The sequence below is a fragment of the Rhodnius prolixus genome, unplaced genomic scaffold (assembly GCF_049639745.1).
Source record: "Rhodnius prolixus isolate KJV_2025 unplaced genomic scaffold, Rpr scaffold_11, whole genome shotgun sequence".
In the NCBI taxonomy this organism is placed as follows: Eukaryota; Metazoa; Arthropoda; class Insecta; order Hemiptera; family Reduviidae; genus Rhodnius; species Rhodnius prolixus.
This window is the reverse complement of record NW_027411625.1, coordinates 2,197,864-2,222,883: the sequence shown is the minus strand read 5'-3', so window position 1 is coordinate 2,222,883 and position 25,020 is coordinate 2,197,864. Positions and strand designations below refer to the sequence as shown.

General features: G+C 33.7%; 1 protein-coding gene across 4 annotated transcripts in view; it reads left to right on the top strand.

The window, feature by feature from the left end:
- The window catches only part of LOC141459189 (uncharacterized), a 71,838-nt gene extending 47,409 nt beyond the window's left edge, over positions 1–24,429 (top strand). The window contains exons 4-8 of one of the 4 annotated variants that reach the window (XM_074137951.1): positions 2,697–2,769; positions 4,683–4,813; positions 17,514–17,647; positions 19,034–19,142; positions 23,064–24,429. In XM_074137951.1, coding sequence (XP_073994052.1) covers positions 2,697–2,769; positions 4,683–4,813; positions 17,514–17,647; positions 19,034–19,142; positions 23,064–23,362 — 746 coding nt within the window. In that variant the 3' untranslated portion in view covers positions 23,363–24,429. Of the gene's footprint in view, positions 1–2,696; positions 2,770–4,682; positions 4,814–17,513; positions 17,648–19,033; positions 19,143–23,025 lie in introns of all 4 variants that reach the window. The other 3 variants (XM_074137950.1, XM_074137952.1, XM_074137953.1) reach the window with 3 other exon arrangements.
- The last annotated feature ends 591 nt before the right edge of the window (positions 24,430–25,020 follow it).

The following is a 25,020-nucleotide window of genomic DNA, read 5'->3' as shown; positions in this document are numbered from 1 at the left end:
GGGAGGCTCGACTATATATAAAGTATTATCGATTTTCAGTAGACTTTGCATGGGTATCGAACACTACTTTTTCTCGAACTGGAATAATTTCGAGAATTTGTTTAAAACAGAAAGTGACGGACGCCTCCTACACTATAATTCTAAGACTGAAAAGGCTGTAAGTAGCGGTCTAGTTACCAAAAATGCGACAAATTTTAGTTTCTCTTAAACTTGACTCCATAAATTATCTACACAGGTCTACCAAACTCGCAAATATGTAACTCTATCCTCTAATTAAAAGGTTCTCAATCTTTTAAATTTATAAAACTCGTCGCACTTAAAACAAGTTGCACTGTTCTTTTCTTTTATGATTTAAGGCGCGCAAAGTAGCATTTCCAGTTAGCCTAAATAGACTAACCAAATGGTACCAAAGCTTAATATCCGGTTAGATAGAGGCACCTAAACAAATAATAAAATTTTGAAGTTCTGAGTGCTTTTTGTTTTTGAATAATGCTGACCACACACAGAGTAATTTAGTCACTTTAACAAATAATAATAATAATAATAATAGTATTCCCTCGCGGAGGTCCCGGGTTCGAATCCAGCTGCTGACCCTTAGATTTTCTCTTCCTAGGAGCTTCTTACAGACAACACTGTCCGGTGATGGATGTAACGAGAGAACACTGTCCGGAGGCCGGCAGTGCACTGAAAAAATCTCCGGGTGCCAATAACCTCAGATGTTGACGCGCCTTAAATAAAAAAAAAAAAAATAATAATAATAATAACAAAGTTGCAAGAAGGGTCTTCATATACAAAAGGGTTATTTGCTTTCTTGAAGAGAATAAATATGTATCACCAAATTTAGATTAGATTAGGTTTAGGTTTAGAGGTTAAAGGGAAGAGGAATATCGAGTACTCTTCCCAAAGTATAAATGTAGAGTGAAAGAATTTTATTGGTATAAATGTATTTATTAGCGTGTATGTATTTATTAGCATGTTTGTATTTATTAGCATGTTTGTATTTATTAGCGTGAATGTATTTGTTGGCGTGAATGTATTTATTGGCGTGAATGTATTTATTGGCGTGAATGATTGTATAACTGTACAGTATTTAGTTGTAGGTATAGCTATTGTAGCGGGTGTAGGAATATTTATAAGAGTACTACACCCAGTTAGATTTAAGGACTATTAACAGGGGAAGGAATATCTATAAAAGTTCTTCCCTTCAAGAGCAAATAACCTTTTGACTAAGAGAGAAACAAGTTGAATCTACATGATATACTATAGGGAAGCACATCGATAATTTACTTATAATTATTTTAATTTATATTACTGATAAGAGGCATGCCTAAGGGTTTGGATAACCTCGAAATGAGGAAAATAAAAGGGATGGCAACTATGTATCCACCCTCCCCCTCGTCGACTGAGTCGATGATTTAAGAGGGGATGTATGGAGGCATTATTCGTAACCTGGAGCTCCACTAACCTTGCCGGTCAAGGTTCAGCGATGGATACGCATGGGTGACAAGAACAACTGCCATCCCAAGTAGTGGAGAAATATGTTTGAGAAGAACAGATATTAGAGGCGCTAATAACCTCAGCTGTTGATGCGCCGGAAAGAAAGAAAAAAAAAAAATAATAATAATAATAACAAAGTGTAAAATTTGACATAAAGGCAATACTTCCAAATTATAGTAAACTTTCTACAGTAAAAGAAGGTAAAACTTGGGAAATATGATTTTAAAAAAAGTGGAATTGACTCATTGTAAAAAACTTTTTCAGCGAATTTGGTGCTTTTTTGCTTTTAAAATTTTTCCCTTATCATTAAAAAATGTTCCTTAACCCGTTGGTGCTTTAAGAACTGTTTGGATCTGAATCTGTCCAAGAGTTGTGTGATTTTCTTCACTAGGCAGCGTGACCCCGTGTCTTATGACTATACGCTGAACGGCTCTTTGCTGGTTAGGGTATCGTCAGTAAAAGGATTTGGGCATCACGTTCAACTAAGAAATTGGATTTTATGGAGCACATGAATAGGATCAGAAGCAAATCTTTACAAATGCTTGGGTTTGTATTTAGGAATATGAGGAATTTCTCTAACAGCCGTTCTTATATCACATTATAAATCCCTTGTAAGACCCCATCTTGAATATGGTTCAGTAATTTGGAGTCCGTTTTGCAAGGTACAATATGGCTTCGGTGGTTAGCTTGACGTTTGAAAATCCCTAAAGAAACCCTTATCTATTCCGATCTACAGCTCACTCTCAGTATTCCTCCACTTGCCACCAGAAGGAATTTATTATGACCTCTCTTTCCTCTGCAATTCTTCTCCATTCTCAAATAGACTGTCCTTACCTTCTTTCTCCAATTTCTTTTAATATCTCATCCCATACTACACTGCTTATAAACTGTAACCATATAAAAATATCATGTAGACAATAAGTTCCAAAGATGACGTAGTCCCATAGGTCGAAAGCTCAGCACAATGACCGAAATTGGCCATATTCTTTCTTTCTTCTGGATTATTAGATCAGCGAAGGCTGTGAACCAGAGACAATGAACAACAAAATTACAGAATATATTTCTTCCTAAAGTATCCCTTCCGAATACTTAACTAGTTTGCGACCTATCTGTGAATGTGTGTGTATTTTCACATGAGCTTTTTATTCATTTATTTGTGTGTTTTTCTTTTTTCTGCAATTTAATTTTTTGTTTCGCAGAATATGGAGACGCGAAATCAGAAGGGGATTGCTGCTTCTACACTACCTCCTTGCTGAACTACAAACATCAAAGGTAATTTCTGGCTTGAATTTGTAAATAGAACATTTTTGACCACAAGAAGTGTCTGTAAGGGTTTACATCATATACTTATTTTTTATTTTTAACACGGATTAGATATGGCACCCTAACACTGCAGCCAGAGAAACTGTACCGTCAATTTACAAAATCTATCCTTCCCACTTTACAAGGTCCAGATACTAGTTGTCTTTGCGATGCTATCTATTCTGGTTTTAACAGGCTCAAGTTCTGACTCATCATCTACGGCAGCGTTTCCCAACCTGTGGTACGCGAAAAATAACCAATAAGGCGGACATAAAAAATTAAAGCATAAAAATATCATAGAAACGTTTTTTCCTACAATTCATAAAAATCATTTTAATCAATAATATTATACAGTAAAGTTGTTAATATGTTCAGTAATAAGGTTAGTCTGTCTCAAGATATACGAGAAAATATAATAGCACATTTAACAGGTTTAAAATTGTCTTTCTTGGAGTATTTTCCAAAACCCGAAAACACAAATGATAATTGAATTTCAAACACCTTCTATAAAGAAAATTTATGAAAAGCTTCATCATTATCGATAAAAGGTAAAGAAAATTTAATACAATTATCATGTGGCAGAACTTAAATGATAACTATGTAAAGATCTGCTTAAAGAGACTGGATTGTAATGAGTAAGCTCTATCCAAGCAACATTAAATTTAATTGGTACTTAGTAGGTAGTTGAATGCTTAAAAGAAATTAATTTAGAAGATTTGGGCACTTTGTAATTAAAGAAGAACTTTGTAAATTAATTAATAATTTTGAAGAGAAAAATATGTACGCAATTTTTAATTATTAAAAAAAGTTTTAAAACTAAGATCTTACACTTTACAAAGTTTATAAAGTGAACATGAACTCCTTTGTAACAGATACATTGAATCTCTATACAAATAAAGATAATAATAATAAAATAACAGACTCGGAATAACCAATTTCACAAAATACAATCATTTTTACGAAGTGGTACAATTTAACATGATTATACTACCAAGTGGTACGCGAGCCAAAAAAAGGTTGGGAAACGCTGATCTACGGCAAGCAGGGAGGCTATTTCACTGAAATAAAATAAATAATTAACAAGAAATAAGAAAATAGAAATGCAGTAACAAATCTTAACTAATGAGATAAATTTGCAATTTAACAGTAAAGAAGTCTACAAAATTGGCTATTTTACTTTCTGGGATTTTATGAGACACCTAGGTAATTCATATAAATCCTAAATAATAACCGGTTTTTTGTCTTTAATTTTGAATTTATAACTAGGCATTAGATAAAATGACAGTTTCTTACTCTGCAGTTAACAAATGAGCCATTTACTGCACAAATCGATTAAATCCACTTTTTAAAATATCTTAAATACAAAGTATCAAAGTACTTGGGTTTATTCACAGCTTTTTTATATTTATAATAAATTTCCCAAATAATAAAGATTAACTCCGCTAAACGACAAAATTTTTTTGGTTATTAGATAATAAATAATTTATTTCAGAAGCCATTTTGATAACTCCTTGCTCTAATGTAAATCGTTGCAATAATTCAACTCAAATACAGTAGCAGGTAAATTTATTTGAATTTATATTATAAACGGAGTTATAAAAAACAAAGTACATTATTTCATCGCATTTCTCCACTTTCTTGTTTTATGGAATCAATCGAGTTGTGCAGTGGATGGCTTAAATAAATTTACCTATGTGTTTGTGTAAAGAATGTATATTAAATTTGCTCTAGCTCCTATAAATATGAACAGTTCAAACTGGCACATCCTGTAATAGGCGAAGTTACAATTTGGACACTTCTTGTGGTCCAAACTTAATTATATTTTTAGCGAAAACCATTTATTGAACATTAACCAATTTACTGTTTGATTATTGTGTTCTTAGATGTTCTAGTAGCGGTTGTAATAATCACATCCTAGTCAAGAAGGAACCAACAGATCTAAGCAACAACTCCTCCTTCTACGAGGGTACTGTTTCCGCCTATGTCTGCTATCACTTGTCCAACCATTGCCTCAGTAAAACATTTACTTTTGCCAAACTAGAAGCACAATAAATCAAGTATTTGCGCATGTTTCCAAATGGTTGTTGCATGTTTTCTTCGCATTAAAGAAAATTCAAACATATGCATGATGTAGATGAATTGCTTACTACGTAGATGATTTAACGTAGAAGGAAGTTGATTAATCACTTTTTGCAGAGATCATGGTGTTCCTGCGTTTATTCAAGGTTAGCATCATTTTATGCTTAGTATAATGCTGACATACTAATCGCACATACTGGGTGATCCATTTAAAACGCACCAATCGCTAATAACTTTTTAGGAAAGCGGAATTTCGAAAAAAAACCACGAAGTACGTAAACTATATGTTTTTTTGGGTCTAGTTTTCAAATTTTCCACCCCCGATGATGTATCTTTATTTTTGGCGGAGTTACGGCTAAAGACCTGATTGGGGTTTCATTAAGACCACTAGTTTTGACCATGATTATGAAAACTACATAAAAAAAACTGTGAAATGTGACGTTAACCCCGTTTCGATATCCCTAATATTTGTTGAGATATTTAAGAACAAAGTTACAATTTTTTCTATTCGTGAACGGTTTTCGATATTAATTTTCCACCAGAAATACACGTTTTGGGGAGACCCTCTGACTGCAAAAAATGTTATTCGTGACGCAAAGTAAAAAAATAATAATAATTGAAGATTTTAAAGAATGTAGAGTAATGTAATGGTTGTGGGAGAATCAGGATAAATTTGTTTTATCATCAAATAAAAGCAATCATCACATCATTTTAATGCACCCAGTATGCAAGACTTCTTGACCTATGATTACGGTAAGAATATCTTGCCATGGATGGGCGGGGCTCGAACTGGGGATCTCCCACTTACAAAGCCGCGCTCTTGACCACTAGACTAACACCCTGGCAAGATATTCTTACCCTAATCATACGTCAAGAAGTCTTGCATATGGGGTACATTAACATGATGTGATGATTGCTTTTATTTGATGATAAAACAAATTTATCCTGATTCACCCACAACCATTACATTACACTACATGTTTTAAAATCTTCAATTATTATTATTTTTTTACTTTGCGTCACCAATAACATTTTTTGCAGTCAGAGGGCCTCCCCAAAACGGTGTATTTCTGGTGGAAAATTAATACTGAAAACCGTTCACGAATAGATAAAATTGTAACTTTGATCTTAAATATCTCAACAAATATTAGGGATATCGAAACATGATTAACGTCATTTTTCACAGTTTTTTTTTATGTAGTTTTCATAATCATTGTCAAAACTAGTGATCTTTATGGAACCCCAAACAGGTTTTTGGCCGTAACTCCGCCAAAAATGAAGATACATCATCGGGGGTGGAAAATTTGTAAACTAGACCCAAAAAAACATATAGTTTACTTCGTGAGTTTTTTCGAAATTCCGCTTTCCTAAAAAATTATTAGCGATTGGTGCGTTTTAAATGGATCACCCTGTATCAAGTCCTTTTTAGCAAGGAGTTTGTGTTTGTACAATTTGACACTTGGGTACTCTAGGCGTTCCATTGGCCTGCAAACACTTTTCTTAAAAAAATATGTCAGCCTAGGGCACTTTTAAAGTAAAAAAAAAAAAAAATGAAAAGAAAAAAAAAACTTAATTCGATAAGATAGTGAATATGCAATCTAAGGTGACATGGGTGCTAGACGTGACGGGCATCTCTAATACTTCGCCACTCCAACTTATCTAATTTCTACTCCACACCCTCCTCAGGATTCCCTTTTCAATAGAGCAGGAAAAAAAATAAATATTTTCACAATGTTTAGCGATGGTTTACCTGAAAGATATTTACACTTTGCATGGCCCGCAGTTATTGTGATTCAATGTTCATTTTCCATCGCTTCAACGCCCTCAAGTAGCGAAAAGAAGAAGTCCAATAGTAAAAAAAAAACGTGCTTTTCTTGTCGCAAACAAAACTCTTTCATCGATTTTTGACGCTATTCAAGTTTAATACTTTTCCCCTTGTGTTACCTTTCGTCAAGTAAGTCGATTATTATTCAAATTTTCATTTTTTACAGTTGCTTTTAATATCTCTTAGTATTATCGTTGAGATTCGTTTTTACACTGGGCTTACATTATCGTTACATTCGGAATGTGCTTACCAAATATACGGTTACAAAAGATTTTATCAGAACAAATTATAAGAGAAAAAATGTTTTGGTTTAAAGAATTCAATGATATTTCTCAAAGGCACGATATGGAACTAATAAATAATGACAGTGGAGGTGAGAATCAATTTGAGGTTTTAGTTGAGAAAATAAAACAGTCCTTTAAAAGAAATTTGTTGGCTAAAGCTGCGAATCAACTTTTCATTGTTTTGTATTAAGAGTTAATTATAGATTTGGGCCAAAATCATTACAATTAAAAATGCAAACAAGTTACACTTCATGCAAACTACTCGTATAATGAAATTGAGGGGGCAGCTAATGAATTTAAACTATACAGGGTGTTCAGCATAAGACTACGGTAACATCGAGAGGCGATTCTGGGCATCATTTGCAACAAAAAATTCCATATAAACTATGGCTCGATTCGACTCCGTTTTATAGATATTTTTAGTTTTATGTTTTTTCAAGGTATTACTACTTTTTAGCAAACAGTTGTCTATAATTCTCAAACTATTAAAGGTACAGCAATTTCAATAAGCTCATTACAAAGAAGGTTAAATTTACTTTTAAATAAGCTAATTTGTATTCCAAAATAATAATATTAAGTATTTTACTCCGTGGCCCAAACATAAGAAATAGCAAGTTTCTAATTTTTTCCAAAAACTTTGACTTCATTTTTCTCAAAAACATTTTATATGAAAAAAACCGTGCACTATTCATGAAAAACATCTACATACAATCACCTTTCGAACGGTATACAATACATTGGGGTTATTTTAAAAATTGATGCAGAAATCTGTGATTAATTGCAAAAAAGTAGGCCTCAAAACAGCGTCGGCATTATGAAAGGAATTCACCTACCATAAGAATATAACTGATCAGAAACATCAAATCCAGTACGATTTTTTGCAAACGTGTAATTTAATAATTAATTAATTTAAGATCTATATTCAAAAATATAAAACTTACATTATAAATAATAAAATAAAATAAAAAGAAGAAAAATGAATATGATGTTAAATGAGTTTTAGGTACCAATTTCAAAAGAAAGAAGCTTATTCATTAGCTCTTCACAACCTGTTAATTCCAAAAGTTTATTGAGTAGTTCAAGAAAATCTGTGATTTATTCACATTATTTGGCATATTTCTTTAATTAACTAAAGAATAACACACAGATCTAAAACGGAGTCGAATCGAGCCATAGTTTATATAGAATTTTTTGTTGCAACTGATGCCCAGAATCGCCTTCCGAAGTTACCGTAGTCTTATGCTGAACACCCTGTAGAGTGGGAGTCACCTCTGTTCAATGTGTAATCTCCATGTAGTTGAAGATTTATTTCATGCTGAATGTCCAGTTCTTAAAATATTTAGAATCCGGTAGTTTAATAAGAAAACGTTAACTAGAACTGAAATAATTAGTTACCTGAATGGGCAGATTAATAGTTTTAAGCGCCTTTATTGGTACCACTTGAAGGCTGCTAATTACAGAACGTTTTTATTTCTATTTACAATTGTTAAATTTACTTTATTTATGTGAAGGTTTTGGAATAATTAATTTAAATTTGTAAATACTATTTTTGCGATTACTATTTTAATTTTCTGTGATAAAGAATCTTTTTGGTTTTGTAGTAAAACGAAAGAAAACCATGTAAAAATATTTGTATTAACGTATGTATTTTTGTAAGTGTCCATGCATTGTGTTTTTTTCTTAGTTTGCTGTTCATTATGTTTTGTATTATTTCGTATCGTTATTTAATAAAAACACATTATTATTATTATCGTTGATTTTATTTGTCAAAGTTTTTTTTTTTTTCATTCATTCAGCCATTAGAGGCATTTTTTAGATACGAAACCGCAGAAAACCAGTGAAATTACGAGCAAATTTCCATTTATTTCATAAGTTTTTATTTTTACTTTTCAAAATAGATCGAACCTCCATGTTCCAACTTGGATTGGCTATCAAACTATCAAATACAGGAACAGCAGCATTCCAGGGAAATTAGAAGTCAATTTTTGTTTGTTTTTTTTCCATTGGTTTTTACTTTTGCTTTTTAAACTAAATCCACCCTCCATGTACAATCTAGTATTGGCCTCATTATTAACTACCAAATACAGAAACAGCAGCATTCCATTGAAATTAGAAGAAAAGTTCCTATTTTTCCAGTGGTTTTTTACTTCTTGTTTCTCAAAATAGATCGACCCAACATGTACAATCTACTATTGGCCTCATTACTTACTGTCAAATATCGAAACTGCAGCATTCTTATGAAATTAGTTAAAATTTTCCTAATTTTTAAATGTTTTTTTCTTCTTACTTTTCAAAATTGATCAACTCCTGTGTACAATCTAGCATTGTGCTAAATGTTAACTATCAAATTCAGGAACAGCAGGATTCCATTTATAATTAGGATGTAATTTACGCCTTTTCCTAATAGTTTTTACTTATACTTTTCAAAATAGATGGACGCTCTATATACATTCCTGTATTGGTGTAAATATTAACTGTCAAATCAGCAGCAACTGAGTCTAAATTGAGAGGCCCATGCATCTGCTCTGTGTATGGAGAAAAGCTCCGGGCGTTAATTATCTTACATTTTGAAATTTATATAAGAATACATAAAACAAATAAATAAAACATACGGAAATAGGTTTATTAAGACTATAATAAATATACTTTGTGTAATCAATAGTAAAACAATCTGCCAACATTAACAAATCTCCTGCAAAACTTACGTCGTTTGTTTGATGTTTCATGATTCAGAAGGCTATACGTAGCTCTCATATTAGCTATCCTTTATTGGACTCAAAGTACCTCTGCCTTTATTTTTACTGTAGCTAGCGAATATAGCTGACCTGTAAGGGCTTCTAAAGGCTTGCTGTATCTATCAGCTTTCCCGTCATGTTTTTAAGAAATAGGCTAATATTGTTAGTTTAAACCTTTAATCGGGCGCAATATTTTTGTAACACCATAGGGCGCAACTAATCTGTGAGATTAATGACCCAATAGCTGTTAATTTCATCAAAAATGTTATATCCTTAATTTGTATCCTTAATTTTGAGGTGCACATTTATGAATGAATGTGTGAGATGGTTTATTAGCATTATCCAAGAAATTTTTTTACGCATTGATGCCCGCCTATGTTCAGAAGAGCGAAAGAATGACCATGTATCATCTCCGAAAGTTTCTGTCGACGTTCTGTCACCAACTATACCAGGCAAACGCCATAAAATATTACTAGAAGTAGGTTTTTTATCCGACAATTTGGTTAGTTTTGATAAGAAAACTTGAAAAATTTCTATACCCAAAGAATAAGACCATCGGGCGCAACTAATCTGAGACAGATTACGCGGACGCTAAGTAAGACCACTTAATACTGAGAGGACGTTCGGTTAGAAGAAGGTAAAAGAGGAAGCTACTGAGGACCATGGCTCATTCTAAGGAATACCTGAGTTGCTATCAATAAGAAAATGTCCTCTTCATCTCACAGATTAAATACACCCGATGGAGGGTTAAACGTGCCTATAGCTTTTTTTTTTTTTAGCTAGAAGATGTTAGTAAAATTATGTTATTCTTTTATGATTGCAAAACTTCCCCTTAATAGGTGTAACAGCAGACCGTCGCTTTACAGTCACTTAAGGGAGCCCTAACCCTATCATCATGCCAAATTTTAACAAAATCGGGCTAAGATTTGCAGAGTTATTAGTAATAATAATTTTGAAGGGGGCTTTACATATATGGGGCTAACACCTTTCCCATTCGATGTACAGCGTCGAGACCCCCAAAAGGCACATCTACGTAAAATTCCGAATCGAATGACACCTCATTCATGAAAATCGGTTCACGCGTTTAGGCGCTACGTTGTTTACAAAAAAGGTAACAAGAAGAAGAAGAAGAAGAACAACAAGAACATTTTTTGAAAAAGCCATTTTTGCACATTTTTGGCTTCGTTTTTCTCGAAAACTAATTAATCTATGTTAATACGAAAAAAATACAGTTATAAAGGAGGATTTGCCCTACATTATAAAGAAAATTTAGGAATTTTATCTTTTATAGAAAAAGAGAAAAAAATTGTCAAAGTTGGGTGTTTTTCAACGTTACGCTTTTTCGTGCAGTTTTTGACGATCAACCCTTATACAACTGTCCTACCGGACAGTTTTAATTAGTTTTTTTTACCCAAAGTTCACTTTTTCAACAACATACGTGTATGGGAAGTCTGAAGAACTGTTCAAGATTATTTTTTTTGTGTTCAAGTGCACGTTAGTAGTTGGTAGGATAGGTAACTGTTATGCTATAAAAATGTGACTAATCTGGGGGCACCACTACCAATATTAGTGAAACTGAATTCCCAATGAAGATCTAGAAGATTTGCGCTTTCAAGATTATTTAAGAGAATAGCTATGTCCTACCACTCGATTGTTTTGGTAATAGAGAAGTAATTAATCGTTCTATTAATATCAATTAACCTAATCCAGAATGAGTTACAAAAATATAATAAATAATTAAAGTGGTTGGTATGTAGCTAGTGGGGACGTTAATGAGTATAGATCGGGCAGAGTATTTACCGTTCTGCAATGAATATTAATTCGTTTATGTAGAGCAAGACCCCCGTGGGGCGGTCGGGTTCGGCCCCTGAGCCGCCCCACACTCTCCCAAGGGCTGGATGGGTTGGAGGAGGAGGAGGAGGGGGGCAACCGTGTACAAGTTTATTTTTAATAAGCCGCCAGATAGCTAGTTCTAATCCTAATTGAAGGGTGCTGGGAGCTTTCGTTGTAAATTATTTAGCCAAAGCTTTTAACTGAGAGAGCGACCTTTGTTTTGGAGGCAGAACCATACTGGAGGGAGCATTCTGCCCTACACACAGGCCTCAAAACACCCTTGTCAAACATTCAACAATATAGCTAACTCGCAAAATGGGGAAAAAAATATATTTATATATACAACTCTGTTCCTTGTAACCTTTACAACAAAGCCCATTCTTTATTTCTAACTACTCGTATTGTAAAACGACTTTATATCAGCCCCATTTTCAATCGGTCAACTATCCAGTAAATTTCTCTTAAAGCTTTAGATTACTTTTCAAATTAACAAATTTTCCTTACTCCTAACAAGTGGAAGTATTGTAATCTTCACAAAGTTTTGTAAATGATCTTTTCATCGTTCCCTTTGACATCCTTAAATTAGTGTGGCATAGTTATCTTATGCACAATTGACCATGGTACTCTTGGGTCTCGTGTGCCTAACTGTTGGATCTGGGACCAGTTAAAAAGCAAACAAAGACGACCATCCTTGGCAAAGACGTCAGTGATCTCCACCATCTCAGGGTGTTCTTTTAGGAACCACAGTTCCAGTTTCAGGTGTGGGGCCACCTGTTTACAGGATTCATGTTGATTTGTTTTTTTTTCAGAAAGAACTTTGTGTCTTCTATTACTGTTTCATAGCTCTGGAAACGCATAACATCGAATTTTTATTTAAAAATAACCTCCAGCTCCGGCTGACACTGTGAGATAGATATTTGTTATTTAATTATTGACGAGATCGTAATATATTTTGAATTTGAATTTTTACCAGCAATATCCGATCAGAGATTCTTCAAGTCTGAAATAAATGTACGAGTATACAGGGTAACCATGGTTACAGGCTCCACCCACTTTTTTTTTTTAACGGCGGGAAATTTCGAAAAAATAAAAAACACGTATTTAATCATTTTTAGTCTAGTTTATTTTCAGTGAATGATCCATTTTTTTAAACCCCTGTATCTCGAGATACAGCATCAACTTTTGTTTTTTCAAATGGAACGTTATATTTTTTTTTTGCATATTTTTATAGTATTTGAGCTCCTGAAAAAAACAAAAAAATATTTTTTGGAAATCGGTTAGGTTTTTCAAAAGTTATGGTAATTTAAAATATGAAAAACAAATTTTAGTTTATTGTCAAAATTACGTTATTTTTTTTAAATAATCTGTTCAAACTGGGCACAATCAACGGATAAGCAAGCCAAAACTCTGGACTCCCACGCTCTGCTTGTAGCAGCACTTATGGTGGAGAACTGTAGTGGCTTAGGCTCGGATCCTTCATGGACTGTTATAGCCCTTGAGTAAGTAAGTAAGTGGACATACCAGGGTTTGACTGGAATAAAAGGTTGAATCACTGAGTAAAAACGCGCTTTATAGAATTTGGTTCTGAATATATGCTTCTTGCCACAGAGAATAGTTGCTTCGCAGGACTAGATTTTTAATATCTGCTGCCAAATATGGCTCGTGAGTAAGCTGTCCCCGAAGTAATAGCGTCTTTCGCCAAGGCATCCACCACTTCATTGCCGCCAATACCGGCATGATCCTTAATCCAAATGATCCTGATTTTAGTGTGAAGATCAGCCGAAAATAGCATTTTGTGGGCCTCTAATATGATAGTCGAGTGACTCTTAGTAGGATGTTGCAGCTTTGTTACCATAGACATGTTGTCGGTAAATATCAATAAGTAAATATCTTTTCCAATAGCAGCGCAGGACCTCGCATATTCCCTAGGTTAAACAGCTTGGCAAAAATTAAATAAAATATGTGTATTATTACTGAAATTGGCCATATTCTTTCTTCCTTTTGAATTAACGAATCAGTCACCAAAAACGATTTAACAATACTCTACAATACAAAATATGTTATAACTAAGGAACGGATTTTTATGTATTTAAAAATGCCAAATATTTAATTAAAATATGCATTTATTTTCGTCAATTATGTGGAAAATATGTGATTTTCTTAAAATATTTTCTGGAATATTTAAGTAAAATGGACATTTTTTTTTATGAAAATGGATTTTTTGGGGGGGAGGGGGCAAGTTATAATTATTTATACAAGAAAAGAACATTTTTACAATTTATAATAATTTATTAGGAACAAAATAATTTGTTTTTACAAGTTATAATGATTTATACAACAAAGAACATTTTTACTATTTATAAAAAGATGTGTTAAATTTTCAATTTTGAAAACTTCACTCTTCGAAATTTCAAATGTTGGAACGTAAAGTGACGACGATCTGGGCGTAAGATGGACTTGTAACGACTAAAAGATCGTTCAACACCTACAGATGTTATAGGTGCCTTGCTGAAAGAAGTAATCTCGTTGGTTGTAAAGGGTACACGATGTTCTGAGGTGACTTCTGTTCCACTGATATCAGAAATCTGGTAGATGGTCTCCCACCCTTTGTTTCTTGCTCAGTACTTCTACCAGTTTTGATCTGATCAGATCTCCCTTACTCCCAGGTATTCCTTCCACCTTTTCGATGACTTTTTTAACGTTGGACACGTTTTCTGTCAGTCGAACATATTGGGACTCAAGTTGGGTAATGGCTTGTGCAAGAAATACGCAATTGTCAGAAATGAATGCAAGGTCGTTCCTTAAATTAGGTTTCTCGAATAAAGACTTGGCTGTATTTATCGCTACTGCTTCGTCTTCGAGATGTGAAAGGACATTCTTGATTTTATTGTAGTTTTCATAGTAATACTGAGCTGCTTCCAGCCAAGTACCCCATCTTGTTAATATTGGTTCTGGTGGAAGGCACAAGTCTGGATAGAGATCTTTTAGCATTTTAATGCGACTTGGTGCTTTTAAGAACACTTTTTTAACCGAGATTAAGGAATCTACGAAGATCGGACAGTTTCTGCTACTCGATGCAAGGCATGAGCAATACACGTCACATGAATTATCTTAGGATAAAATACCTGAATAGATTGCCAAGCCTTGACCATGTTGGGGGCAGCATCAGAGAGAAACAAAAGAACTTTTTCGTTCAAAACTCCATTGGGCCATAGGATATGCATTGAGGCATCGAAGAATCGTTAAATGGTGGAATGATTTCACCCAAAAAAGAATACACTAAGTGACCGAACGAAATGAATTGGACACTTCAACGAACGAGCTGAAAGAACAGAACACGTCAGACTTCAAAGAACTAACAAGTGCCCGTCACTGTTTAGCAGCATTCTGTGTAAATTACAATAACCATTGTACCCACTGTGATTCACAGCCCTACAGTCTGTGGTTCACAGTTCCTGTCAACCACCTCCCAATTATGAAAATATGCCCAAAATATGTAGAAATATTTATTTATTTTAATCAAATATGTATAAATATGCGATAACATCCAAATATGTGGAAATATGTGAAATAAAAGTAGACTCAAACGGCTTAAAAAGTGTCAGTATGAATACTTCTAGTTGAAAAACGTCTGTAAATTGCCTAGAAAAAAATATGTAAATACTTACGAATCTGTTCCCTAGTTATAACCTTGAGCAAAACCAACGCCATGCTGTAGTCTGTACAAGGGACATATTCTTTTGGAACTCATGTAAAAAAACCTTCTTACGTCCAGCAGTATGTTTTTAATACAGTAGTATGTTCTGTTGTTAATAAGTCTCAGACATAATTCTTTTTTATATAAGCGTATAGATAAGGTACCCAAACAAAATTTTCGGTAAAAAAAAAAAAAACAGAATCTCAAAATTGACGCAAATTACAGTTGAATTCACTACAAATAACTTTTTTTGAAAATCTCAAAAATAATTTCAAGAAACTTCAGTGTTCTTAGTAAGATGTTGTAAGTAAGAACGCTGGTTGCATTACATTCGTTGGAAAAGTAAGTTAGCCCAATGATGTTTAAAAGTTCAGAAAAGAAAAACATTCTAGTAATATTACTAAAAAATATTACAAGTCTGGAAATCATCTATGTAAAACAAAAATTGTATCTAAAAATTGAACAAAAACTAGCACAAAAATTTGAAATATAAGATTTGTTTTTAATGCAAACGACTATCGACAACACTGGGGAACAACAATTTCGTTGTCTTAAATCTGTAACCTGTTTTCAACTAACTTTTGGCAGTTTTCGTCTATCAACTTTTTAAGCAACAGGATACCCTCAAAAGTCATAAAAATTGTGCATATAATAGAAAATAAAGTAAAAGCATACTAAATATACTGTTTACAATGAATCATTTCACTCATACAAAGGCTATAATTAGTTACTGCAAGTTAAATTGTGATCATACAAACAGTTGTTTCTTTATCGAACAGTCATTATTGATGTAAACATTTTCGCTTATAGCTTTATCTGGAGTGGTTTAAATCTGTGGCTGTTCTCGCTTGATGCTCCAACAATAGTCAGCCATTATATCTACCTTGATATCGTGGCTCCATGATCTTCAAATCTTGGTGGAATTGCGTGGTTTTTTACTGGAAACACTCGTTCGAGGTCCCTAGAGCAGTTGTTTTACTGCAACAGCGAATATATAAAACAATTATTCAATTAATAGTTATGGTAAAAGTTCTACTTTCAATCGCACAAAGTAATGGCAATAATAAGTTTTAGTCGAAGAGGGATTGGCCAAGTGAAAGAGTATACCGGATTGTAACGCAGCTATACCTGGTTCCATCCAGTTAGACTTGACTCTTGAACGCCAGCTTCTTACACAGCTCACAATGATCCGATGATGGACAGTGTTGTCTGTAACTAGAGAACAGGAGTTGGGTATTCAAAAGAAAAAAGATATTAGTTAAGAAATTATCAGGTATGGGTAATTTCGGTACAAACTTAACACATATGAATGAAATAAATGTGTGAACTTCAACTGTAAAAGAATCTTCAAAACTTTGTTTAGAGTAATTTGACTTTCTTTTATAAAGTTTTGAGACCAATATGGGGCTTCTAAAGAAACCATTAACAACTTTAATAATTGTAATATCTTGTGCTCATTCAAATATGTACTCCCAAAATAACATAAAATTTGTGCAGCAAACTTTTTACTTTACAGGTATTTCTAAACCTAAATACAAAATATATGTTATACATATATATTTAAAATTCCCACTTCTTGATATTTGTCTTTTAAAACTAAATCATTCTGGAAATCAATTAATTCCAGTTGTATCGAAGTGAAAGCAATTCAGCAACCTCAAAGGAAAAAGGCCCAATAAAAAAATTTGCTTATTTTTAAAAAAAATTACGTCGGGGGCCGCCAGTTTGACATTTCCTGCTCTAAATAAGGAATTTTACTGGCACAAATTATTTAATTTTTTCTCAACTTCATGGCATATGTACATTCATGCACATTTTTTAGCAAATACTATTTATTTTAGTAAATTAATTTTGCTTACATATTTCTACTAATCTTTCTTTCTGTAGTAGTTATTATTATAAATAAGTAAAAATTGCTTTTATTAACCCATTAAATGAAATCCAAGACCTTGAATCGAACCTAGTACCACAATACTTCTTAGCTTTGCGGGCTCGCCTCTAACCGTGGCGCCTCAGTTATTATTCTAATGATTATTGACTGTTTAATGAACCATTGATACATTCTTTGTACGGATTTATCATATTATAAAACATTACAGAATTTTGCTTTTAATTTTTAATTATGGGATTGTGCAACAGGCTTCACAGTGTAACAGATACTTATACTTTTATCTCTTTGCTTTCTACTCAATGAATGGCCAAAGTAGATAACTATATTTACATAGAGTATTAATACAAAAATAATGAAATCTATGTTACAGAAAGGACACCGCATAGACGGGGAGCTCTACAACTCTGGCAGTTTCTGGTTGCATTACTTGATGACCCAACAAATTCATCCTGTATTGTTTGGACAGGACGTGGTTTAGAATTTAAACTCGTTGAACCAGAAGAGGTGAGTTAAGTGAAATGTTTCAAACTACCAAGATTCAAAATTAAACAAAATTTATTTAAAAATGTTCACCAATATTCTTACTGCACGCTTTATAATGTCTTCTTGGTCAATCTTCTATCATTTTATGCAGTATTTCCAGTGGAGAATTGCCAAGAGATGCTAAACTCTTTGAGATTGTTCAGTTGAAATGCCGTCCAAGTCATTCTTACAAGAAGTGACCAGCAGATTAAGGCTCGAACTTGCAACATTCACTCTTAACTTCATTTGGTAGGACTTCGTCTTAATTGCTTAAATCTTGTTGAAACACTCAAAAAGAATTTAAAATACAGTATCTACAGATTTTGGTTACGAGTTCCAACAGATCCTTTTGCCAATTCTTCGTACGAGTTTTATAGTTACATTTTTCACAAGAATCAATTTCTCACGCCTCCTAGATAATTCTTTCTCTAAACAGATGGTCGCAACTTCAGTATTTCCTTACCTTGATTACTTTTCGTTAGTGCATAATTATTTAACTGCAGAGCTGAATCTAAAATTGCAAAGGTCACTGAATCCCTGTGTTCGTTTTATTTTGAATCTAAGAAGAGATGAACATATTACTTCTCACTTCATACTTCTTGGTTGGCTGAATGTAAAATACAGAAGGAAGCATTTCCTTGGAAACTTCTTGTACAAGCTCTTCAGGAATCAACACCCTTAATATTTATTTGATATGTTCAGCAGTCAGGGCCAAGTTAGATCTTAGAAACACCAGAGCTGTCAATACTCAATTCTGTATTTCTCAATTCAGAACAGTTACTAGCCAAAATTGATTCTTAACTCAATCCTCTTTACTTCGGAACTTTTTATCTCCATCTTTAATTAATAAACCAACAATAGCAACATTTAAAACGGAATGTATAATTATTTAATGCAGCTATTCAAAGATGGCGCCAATTAATGTTTAGTTATATTTACTTATACTTATTATTATTTAATTTAATAGTTAAATTAATAAACCAATAATTATTACACTATTAGTAAAGTTTTTCATTTATTCTTGCATATTTGTAAAGTTTACCACTGAGATTATTATGTCTAATTTCTATTATTTAATGTATTTTTCGTTGCCCTTGGGATATTGTCCTACGACATAAGTTTCTTTATTTGTTTGTATGTGGAGTTGTAACGATTTTCTTTCAACTTGTATTTACAACTATGTAGAGCTCAGTTTTCAATCCAGACTTCAGATTTTATGTTAAGAGTTATGTTCAAGTCTTAACTTATAAGCTGCAAAGTGCAATAAATGAGATGAACTACATTTAATAATAACCGTATAATTCTTATTAATGGTTTTTTTTTTTTTGCATACTAATGGCTAAATTTGAAGAAATTTTGATTTGCCAGGTTGCCAGAAGATGGGGTATACAAAAAAATCGGCCTGCCATGAACTATGACAAATTATCACGTTCCCTTAGATATTATTATGAAAAAGGAATAATGCAGAAAGTGGCAGGTATGTATTATATATTTATTTTGATAAAGTTGAAACTTACATGAGAACTTTTCAGACATTTTAGTGTATGGAAAAAATTTTATTTTGATACTGAACTTTGCACTTTTTTCTTCTGGACATGGTGAAATTTTATTGGCCTGCTAATAAAAAAGATGCAGTTCAAAAGTACATTAATTTTTTTCTCTGAAGTTACATTTTAGTTGCAAACTAAAATAACTACCACTGCTGTCACCTCGTCTTTGAATCAGAACTACTTCCAGCCGAAAATTTTTCCAATGCTTGCTTCAAATCCATCAGTTTTCCTTTTGCAAATGATTTTTTTTTCCTTTACTAATTCAGGCTCTCTACTCATAAATTTGTAACATCTGTTGGTTCTAAATACTTGTGTTGTATTCCCCAGTTTTAGCCACAACAGTCCTTTCTTTTTTGGATCCCTGAAAAGTATGGCCATTTACCTTTTTTTGGTACATAAAATCAATTTCACTTTTTTTTTATGCCTAACTTGCAGCTTCCATTCATTGCTTTAATTTCTTGGGTTTAGTTCAGGATCTACATCTTATTCACAGTAAAAAAAATCTGTGTCCAAATTAATTGGATACTTTTTAATAGGTCAAAACATTGAAAGCCAAATTACAAATAATATTTGTTAATGGGCAGCACTTAACAAAGGCGGCATTCATTTAGCACAGCGCTTTTTTTTCTTATATAATAATAATAATAATAATAAGTAAGTTTATTTCACATAATACCATAAAAAGAAAGAAATACATTCATTAATACATATGAAAACTTAATACGGCAAGGATAACCGTCTGCCGGGGTTTGGTTAGATACAATTATGGCAGTGCCTTTTATAATATATATAATATAAATTCAACAAAATATTACCATTAATTTCAAAATTTATTTACTACAAATTTAATAATAATAATAGTGACTATTAAGTGAAAATTAAAAAGAGAAACAAATATAAGAAAAGAAAAAAGAAACGAAAATTTGAGAGAAAGAGAGATAAATAAATTACAATTTTGTTATTAAGTACAAATCAAAAGACATCCAAAACTGCTAATAGATAAAACAATTCATTATTGAACAATATTTATATTGTATTCGTTGAAGAACTACTGAATACTAAATCTAGGGATAGTGCGTTTATAATTAACAAATAGTATATAAGAGAAATTTAAAAATTAAATTCATTTTTTATTATTCTCCTGTATTGCCATGCTGCAACCACGTATCTAATTAGGTGAGACCAATCAGGACCGTTCAGCAGATTGAGGAAGAAACCGAACGAAAGAAATCTTTCCCCAAACACAGATAAACGGTAGGGAGCAAGAATAGGGCACTCTGCAACAAAGTGAAAGGTGTCCTCCTTTACCCTATAATTACAAAGAGAACATTCCTCCTCTCTGTCAAGGTTGTAAGGTTTATGGTTGAGGTTCAGCAATTCTCCTCTCAGCTTTAATATCCACCTTATCTCAGTAATACCGTTTTCCATCCCGCCACCACCAGTCAAATCTGCGCACCTGACCTCGTGGTCAAGCAACTTGTAAATCGTATATCTATGTGAAGCCTGCGCCCTTTCAAGTTGGTTCAGCAAAAAACCCTTCCTCAACCAAGCAATAATGGACTGAAAGCGTGAAGGGAGTCCCTCTCGCTCCAGAACGCCCAACCTCAGATTAACCTGAGCCCGCTCAGCCAAAAGGTTCCAACTTTTAGCCCATGATATACCCACTCTTACGATCTCCTCAGCAACTATCCTGGGAAACCTCGATTGATCCATATTTAACACCTTTACTAGATACCGACTATTTAATGCCAAGGTATAAAAGAATATAGGCTCAAGGCCAGTTTCTAAGTGAAGTATGTATGATGGAGTGAAATTTGGCAAAGCAAATATTTTTCTTATGAAAAACCACAGGACTCTCTCCACCTCACGGAACTCCTCTGACCCCCAAACTTGAGCTGCGTAACAAAGAATAGAACGCGACACCGCATTAAATACTTGGAGTTTCGCTTTCAGAGGTATTTGAGGCTGCATTATCGCTCCTCTCCAAATAACATTTAACGCAAGTTTAGCTGACGAGGATTTATCGAGAAAATGAGGTTTTAAATTCAATTGAGAGGTCAACAACACACCCAAATAGACAAAACGATTTACTACCTCTATCTCCTGGGTCTTGTACGTCCAGCGCTCTCTAGCACCAAGTCTACCTCCATTGCGAAACACAACCACTTTGGACTTATCAATGTTCACTTGAAGGTTCCACCTTTCGCAATACCGCTCCAGCTTCAGTATGTTTCTCTGTAGGGCTCGCGGACTTTCAGCAATCAGTACTATATCATCCGCAAATTTTTTTCTTATATATTTATGTTATTCTTGAAGTAAAATGAATCATATTCATTCTTTTTATATTTTAGCTTTTTCGTAAACCTTTAATTGCCGAAAGCCCAATTGAGCATCTTTATTAAAGTTTTTATTTGAGGTTACAATTTTGGTCTGTTCTTCATGTGGATTATCCGTTTTTCACTAACTTCGGATGAATATATACCAGGGACAAAACGTTCAAAGCTAAAAAGTTTATAAAGGCACATTACATCCACTTTATCCATTTTAAGAAAATAGGAATATCGCTTCTGCTTTTAAAAAACCTAGAAGATAGGTAAACTTTTTTAAAAAATATTTACATAAACATAAAGACGTTCCAAAGTCTGAAACATTATAACCTTCTTACATTGTATGTTTAGGGACTTTTAGGATAGAGCAAGGAGATTATATGTAGAGAAAAACCTGCAGCTAGAGGAGTGTGCTAAAGGAGAATATGTTTTAGTCTTTCGTGTCTGTAGGAAAGGGAAGATTCTAGGTATCTATTGCGCGGCAGAGTTAGTTGGGATGACATAGTAGAGTAGAGAGGAGTTTCAGCAGACGATTTTAGATAACGGGGATTATGGAAGACATCTTATAGAGTCGATTCGAGTACGTCGAGGAGAGTCAGTCGCAAATCTGAGAAATTTTTTCTGTATAGTCTGTGATTTCAAGTTCGGAACAGGCGTAGAGTAACATCAGCCTGTGGACCAGTTTGTAGAGGAGGAGATTGTTCCGTACAGTCATCTTGGAGTGCAGTGAGATTAAAGGAAATAGTAGTTTCTTGTAGTCAGTTTACCGGAGTTTACTTTGTCCTTAACGTGGGTAGAGAAGATCAGTTTGTTGTCCAAAGTTAAGCCGAGATACTGGAAGTCGTAGACTTCGAGATCAGAGTATTGTTGTGTCTAATTTGTCTGCTGAGAAAGGTTCTGCATTTAGTAAAAAGCATTAGCGTTGGAGATGATGGGTATAAAGCTACGTCATGAGCGTACAGAGAGCAAGGTTGACATAAAGAAGACTGAGAAGAGGATTTTTGTAAGTGATGAATAGGATGGGACCTAGATTTTAAGGAATGCTCGCTTCTATTGGATAGCGTTAAAAGAAGTTGAGTTTAGGTGGTTGACGATCTTCTTACTGGAGAGAAGTGTATGAGTTTTATAAGGTTCAAAAGACAGATGAGCGAAGAGAAGTCCAATATACCAGGTTGTGTACAGAAGGCTTTTTCTGGGTCGAGCAGAATCATGCAAGTGTGTTTTTGTAGTGGAAGTATGAAGAAAACTATCTACAAAATCGAAAATTGACGTATTTTTTGAAGGCTGATTCTCCTGAAGACTGCAGTTTAGATAAGTATAGTTGGTCTCCTCCAAAAGTAGTGAGGTTTCTTTTTGGTTATTTTCATTTCATTTTTATTTTATTTATTTATTTTTTATTTTATTTTATTTTTTTTTGAAATCATTAGAAAAATGAAAGTGCAGGTTAATAATCTTAAAGAGACATTGTTATTTTTTTCTCTAGATTCATTATTAGTTTCTATTGGCCGGACTGTCCCGCAGGCGAACGCTATGTATACAAGTTTGTTTGCGACCCGGACACACTGTTCAATATGGCCACCTACACACAAGAATACCGCAGAAATGCGAGCACAACACCAAGCACGGAGCACGGCCGAGCGTACAATTGCGATAGCACGCTGCGTTATGGCGATATTGGCGATGAGGACCAGCTGCAGACAAGCTACCATGGCGGCGAGGGGCATTACTGTGAGCAGACTAGAGCCGCACTGGACGCCACTGTCACCCATAAGACGCCAGCACAATCCTATAACCTTCCCATTCCTTCTTGTGTCTGTTGAAACCTAACCTAGACTCATTTTACCAGCAATGTACAACCATTATCTCTAATTCTTAATTAATTTTAAAAATATTAATTACTTTTAACAAATAAATAACAAAGCATGTTAATAAAGTTGAAGGTTTTCTTTAATTTAAAATCCTTTTTAAATTTACACCAGCAAAATTACTAATGTACGTGGTGGCTCCAGGCAGGAAAAGGATGCAAGCACTGATATGCTAGACACTTGGTGCTCAAAAGTTGGGTGAGAAATGTTACAAAAGTCTTAAAGCTTTGATCAGAGGAGATATTGAAATAGATACTGGACAGGTCCGGCTAGAAGTAAGCAAAGGAGTTGATCCTGAGTGAGGCATATAGTACAGCGGTCTCGAGTAGTTGTAGTCACGGAAACATTTTGTGTCAGGACAGGATAGTAAGGATTGGAAGATAAGGGAATTGCAGAGATGTGGATGAAAAGGAATATGTTTTGTTATCCGGTGATTTGAACAGGTCCTGATAGCACAATCAAAAACGCTGCGGCAATGTCTGAGCCTGAAGTGGTTTTATACTTGCGACGATCTTAAGCATTATTTAATTTAAACATTAAAAAACACGCAACTGAATAAAATGTCAATCTCTCTTCAACTAGGCGATACTGTTACAAAACTAATTTCCAGGTTTTAACCTAAATTTCGAGGAATTTTCGATGATTGAGTTAGATCACGGGTATGCGGGACTACAGACTTTTGAAAAAAAAAAGTACATGGTTTACTGGGAACCCACAAATACACAGAGAACTGGACATTCAAGCCATTCACATTCACATGACCAAACTAACGGACAACTTCTTCCTCACCCTTCACACTCTGCCATCTACAACCACCTTGGCAAGCCTACAGCTTCAAGAAAACTGTATCAAAGAGCTATGAAGAACTGAACTCCATTTGGAATATATATCACTATGTCTAAAGCTCTTAGTGAGCTGGCCCATATTTATTTAGTAAATATATATTGTTTGAACTCTGAATTACACTGGTTCTGAGATGGCGAACATATTTCAACATGGCCCCATGTTAAGACGTCCATTAAAAGATATAGCTCCTTTATTTACTTCAATTAACTCATTTAGGACGTTCTTATCTCGAAAAATAAATGCTCATCTGTGAGGATCCTTTTCAATTCCTTTTATAGAAGGATTCAATTATAATTAGCAAGTTTTTGAACTGCTGTAATTGAAAAATTACATTCTTATGAGTGGAAGTGATATGATATAAGTACAAAGTTTTTGATAGGAGGTTACTTAAGAAAGGAAAAGTTATTTCTACGATCTGACCAAGCATGTTTTTTCCTGCAATATTACCTCGAGTAAAGGAGATTGTAATATTTCCAAAGGCTCCATGATACATAATACAAGTGTTTCTTTTACAATTTCTTTGTACTAGATCATGAAGAAGGCTCTTGCTTAAATGGTACAACCCTTAACTAAAAATTAAATGCAAAACTTTGTATCTTTCCATCATAAAATGATTCATGTTTAAGAATCAGCAAAAACAAATAAAACTGAAGAGAAAAAAAAAAATCTGAATTTTTAATTATGCGGATTGTACGCAGTAACGCTGCACAGTGGCTGGTTATGGTATTATTGCAACCAGAGAAATTAATGATATTCTGCATTTATTT